The sequence below is a fragment of the Drosophila rhopaloa genome, unplaced genomic scaffold, assembly GCF_018152115.1.
Source record: "Drosophila rhopaloa isolate 14029-0021.01 unplaced genomic scaffold, ASM1815211v1 contig_2, whole genome shotgun sequence".
In the NCBI taxonomy this organism is placed as follows: Eukaryota; Metazoa; Arthropoda; class Insecta; order Diptera; family Drosophilidae; genus Drosophila; species Drosophila rhopaloa.
This window is the reverse complement of record NW_025335083.1, coordinates 13,196,363-13,200,648: the sequence shown is the minus strand read 5'-3', so window position 1 is coordinate 13,200,648 and position 4,286 is coordinate 13,196,363. Positions and strand designations below refer to the sequence as shown.

General features: G+C 38.0%; 1 protein-coding gene across 1 annotated transcript; it reads right to left on the bottom strand.

The window, feature by feature from the left end:
• Positions 1-2,458: 2,458 nt before the first annotated feature.
• LOC108047307 lies at positions 2,459-3,772 on the bottom strand. The gene is made up of 2 exons (XM_017127423.2): positions 3,208-3,772; positions 2,459-2,925 (listed from the first exon to the last, which is right to left on the bottom strand). The coding sequence occupies exons 1-2, from the start codon at positions 3,431-3,433 to the stop codon at positions 2,546-2,548; spliced, it is 606 nt and encodes a 201-aa protein (XP_016982912.1). The 5' UTR covers positions 3,434-3,772; the 3' UTR covers positions 2,459-2,545.
• Between the last annotated feature and the right edge of the window lie 514 nt (positions 3,773-4,286).

Here is a 4,286-nt window from a genome sequence, read left to right as displayed (position 1 = left end):
TATTTTACCATAGCAGACACATTTTTATACAAATTAATCAACTTTGATTTCCAAAAAAAAACTGAGTTAATAATGACTCTATAAATGTTTAGTAATTTGTAAAAGCAAGCATTAAATAAAAAAAATCATTTCCCCTAAAAGACTTTGAAAACCACATTGCCTAAAATACCCTGGTGAGGGAACAATTTACAGGATATTCTGCTAATACTAAAAACTGAAAGACAAGACAAACTTTTGTTGGTCATTGAACTGATTGCCATTTTAGTCGTTGCCATATCGTGGCATAAATATCACAAAATGAATTTATTTATAGGTGCATAAAGACAACCCGACTGTGTGGAGTGCACACATGTGTGGATATTTATTGCAGGCATTGTTTGCCCATATTCCTGTATTGTCTATTTATTTGCCGCCTTCCGTTTTGCCATTGTGTTTATTTGCGACTTTCTTTTTCTGGTCCGTTCTGTTTTATTTTGGTGATTTGAAATCGATGCATAAATAATGGTTTATGCCAGCGGCTTTGGTTTCCCCTTATTTCCACATTTTAGTAGAGGCCTGTACAGTGCGTTTCGTAAGCTTAAATAAGAAAGAAGTTATTACCATGATTATGTTGTGCCCTAATAATTATTATACAACATTTATAATTACAACTTATATGACGAAATGACAAAAAACCTTCATTAACTCCAAATATTCGGAATGTCAAAATTAAATAAATTTGTATAACCACAATTTTAGATAGCTTAAATTTTTACACATTCGCCACGTGCTGTTCTGCTGACGGTGACGCCGGAAAATAACAGAAATGTGACAAACTTTTTCAATTGCACAATATACGGGCATAAATTTTATGCAATAAACAGCAACCCAGAAAAAGCCACCAAAAATCATGGTAAAAATGAAAAAGTTACAGGGCAAAAAGGGCTAAAACAAAAGATTGCCAAATCAACAATCAGGCGAAAAGGGCGCGAAAGATCGTGAAAAGTTTTAGCCGCCTTCGTGACGTTTGCCAATTGCTGGATTCTCGATTCCAATGACAATCGCCCCAGGACGAAACAACAACAAGGAGAGTAATATCGGCAAAAACAAGGTGATGGCACGCCCACTTAGCCAGCTGGCGGTTCAACGCCCCTCAAAAAGGGCAAAGGAGCGAACGGGTTTCGTCGCTTACGTGACTTGTTTCATAAACAAACAGAAGGCGCAGAGAATTGGCACAAAATTGCCAGCGAATCCTTGCCAAAGGACCGAAAATTTGGGGGGACCAGGTGTATGGCCCGGCACCTCCTTCTGCTCACATGTCCCGCTGACATTGAGCAGCGTGAAAGTTTCACCCGCTTCTCCATTGGCAATTTGGCACTTTTGCATACGAGTTGGTAATTGTTTCCGCCGAGAATTTGTGCAACTGCAGATGGGGACTGCACTGCGTGTCCTCTTTTGCCACTTTAATCATTCAAAAGTAGTGGGCAGCTGCGTTATCCTTGGCTCAGGACATCAGACGTCAAAACCCGGACAGCCCTAAATGAGACATCGCACGGAGACGAAAGTTTTCTCATTACAGGACACACATACTCACAGCCAACCCCTTATGAGTTTTGCTTTCTTATCCAAAAAATGTCTGAAACTAAAATAATCAAGGAGCGAAAAAATGGAAAGTTGTCGCCACTTTGCTTAACAGACAATGGCAAGTGTGCAGTCAAAAAAAATTACTAAATAAATTTACATAAAGATTTAGTACATTTTTGTGAATGAAAATTTAACATTTTTTTACAGAAATAAAATGCAGAATTAAACATATAAATAAACTAAAATCTGAAGCTTAGAAATTGAATCCAATTCTGTACTAAAATATTATATTTAATAGGAAAGAAGTTTTAAGACTGTGTGCTAAGATTATAAGATGCATAAATTTGAAAACTGGTTCTATTTTAAATGATATCATGTGAATAATATATATATTCATATATTATTTATTAATTAATTTCAGTGTTTAAAGGTGAAGGCTGTCCTGCAGCCATTCAACTCATAGACAGGTGAATCAAGTTTTCTGCAGCCATCCGGGGAGGGAAATTCTGCGTGCAGCAAAACTTTTCATGCATATTCAACATCATTAGAAAGTCAGGACAAAGTAGCTGAAGGCAGCAAGGCAGCAGCCTTCATGGAAAGTAAAACAAACCCGTTTAGGGCGCTAAAATGTAGGCTATAAATTATGTCATAGGTATAGTCGACCTTTCTCCAAGGAGCTTCCTTTCTCTTTTTGTCTGCCGTAAGTGGGCTTGAAAGGAGTGCATTTAGAAAGTTCTGAAAAGCGTCTTAATTGCAATGATGTTAAAAGATTCCTGGCGAATTTAATTTATCGCGCAAAGTTAGAGTTTTAAATGCTGAATGTAAAATAAATTTAAATTTATAAAATAAACTGTTTCCCTACTACTAATTAATATTTCCAGGAAATCCCAATTTCTTTAGAGAGTAATATAACGTTTTAATAAGTATGCATTCAGGTGTAAATGTAAATAGAATACGTGTAGAATTCGCCAGTCCTTGGGGCCTACATGAGCAGACAGCATCCTCTGGTGGATCTGGAGGAGAGGCGGTTCTGAAAGCCACTGCACTTTCCCTCATCCAGGGATTCCTCCAGTTGCGGAGGAACTGCATCCCCGACAATTTTGGGAACTTCCATTGCCTGGCTGATTGTTGTGCTGCCTGCGATGGGATCATAGGACTCGGCTCCGATATTCATGGCCTGATGTTGGTCGAACTCCAGTTCTCCTACCTCATCCTCGCCGGGATCCAGGCTGTAATCGAAGCGAGGATTGGGCAGACGCTGGTGCAGCTTCTGGAGACTGACCTCACGCCAAATGGACTCGTAACGAGGTCCGAAGGAGATGTCCTCCGACGAGGCCGTGCTCCAGCGAGTGTAGGGCGACACTGAAAATTAAGTTTTGGTTAAAAGATGAAACATTGACACATAATATATAAAAAATCTTAATGGAAAATTTATTCGTACATGTTCTTAAATTTATTTTAGTGATTAATGCATTCATTTATAAGTCTTTTTTTAACTAATAGATAAAAATTAAATATTTTATGCACAAATTAACGAACTTCGATAAAAAATTTTGGTTAAATTACACCCTAATATTGACTTTTTTTTAAATTGCTCAATAAAAATTAGTCAATTTTTCGTAGTGTATTTGGAAATGTACTTACACTCATCGAATAGATTTTTGGCCACCTGGCTTGCCTTGAAATCGGGCACAAAAACAGGAGCGTTGGGATTTAAGCGGCGGTCCAAAGTGCGGCTGCCGACGGTCATTTCCGGCAGCGGGCGAGGGGGCGTGGCGGGAGTGGGCGGTGGGGCGCCTGGTGTCGAATGCGCACCACCCACCTCCCGTGCGAATCCGCTGGTCGATGCGGTAATGATGTCCTTGGACATGGTCTACAGAGCGCGTAATGCTTGAATAGTCTCTCGACTTTACATTTGACTTCCGACCGGACGATTTTTCGGGCAGCTTTTCCCAGACTGTTTGATTTTCGATCTGACAATTAACGCAGTGCACTACTCAAATTGCTCAGTGCGGGTAGTTAGCTTTAGGGTTCTCAGTGGGTTTCAAAGTAGTTTACCTAACGCCGTTCGCTTCGGCTATATTTATTTACACAATTTTGGTTAAGCCCGATTACGGCTCTGTTCGTGTCTACCTCTCTAAGTGTCCGTTTATCAACTGATTAACAATTGTGTTTCATCATTCCCGTGTGTAATATTTTGAATATACGAATTTTATAAATAAAATTTGATACGCTACGGAAAGGCAACTGAGGTGAAAACCAATTAAATGGGGTAGGGGTTTTCTTATTTTCCCTTTACTAGCAATTTGTCTGCCTTTTAATACGGTTTTATATATATTATTTTGATTTTATTTTTGATAACAAAACTCAATTTTTATTTAACCGATTTATAATCCTTTGAAGTGTAATCAACCATTTACACCAAAGGAACGCTCTATTTTCATTTTAAATCGTCTTAATAAAAGAACACAATCCAAATCCATTTTAGGTAAACTAAGGCTATTAACCCACTTTGATTCAAATACAATTTCTCTTAAACTCCTTGGCAGCTCAAATGTGATTAGTAAGTAATCTATTTATTCTTCTTAATAGAACCTAGCCTGTTAAATGCTCAACTTGTTATTCAGGCATTTAATTGATTTCGTAAATTTTGTTCAACTTTCAACTTGCATTTCATTGCATTGACCGAGAAACAAATCAAATTTGACAAAATTTTAATTAAA

What these genes read in the sequence shown, in the direction of transcription:
- LOC108047307 (XM_017127423.2), bottom strand. Translation starts at nt 3,433, where the DNA reads ATGTCCAAGGACATCATTACCGCATCGACCAGCGGATTCGCACGGGAG. An exon ending in CAAAAATCTATTCGATGAGT is followed by an intron (nt 2,926 to 3,207) that starts GTAAGTACATTT and finishes CTTAATTTTCAG; the next exon opens with TGTCGCCCTACACTCGCTGG.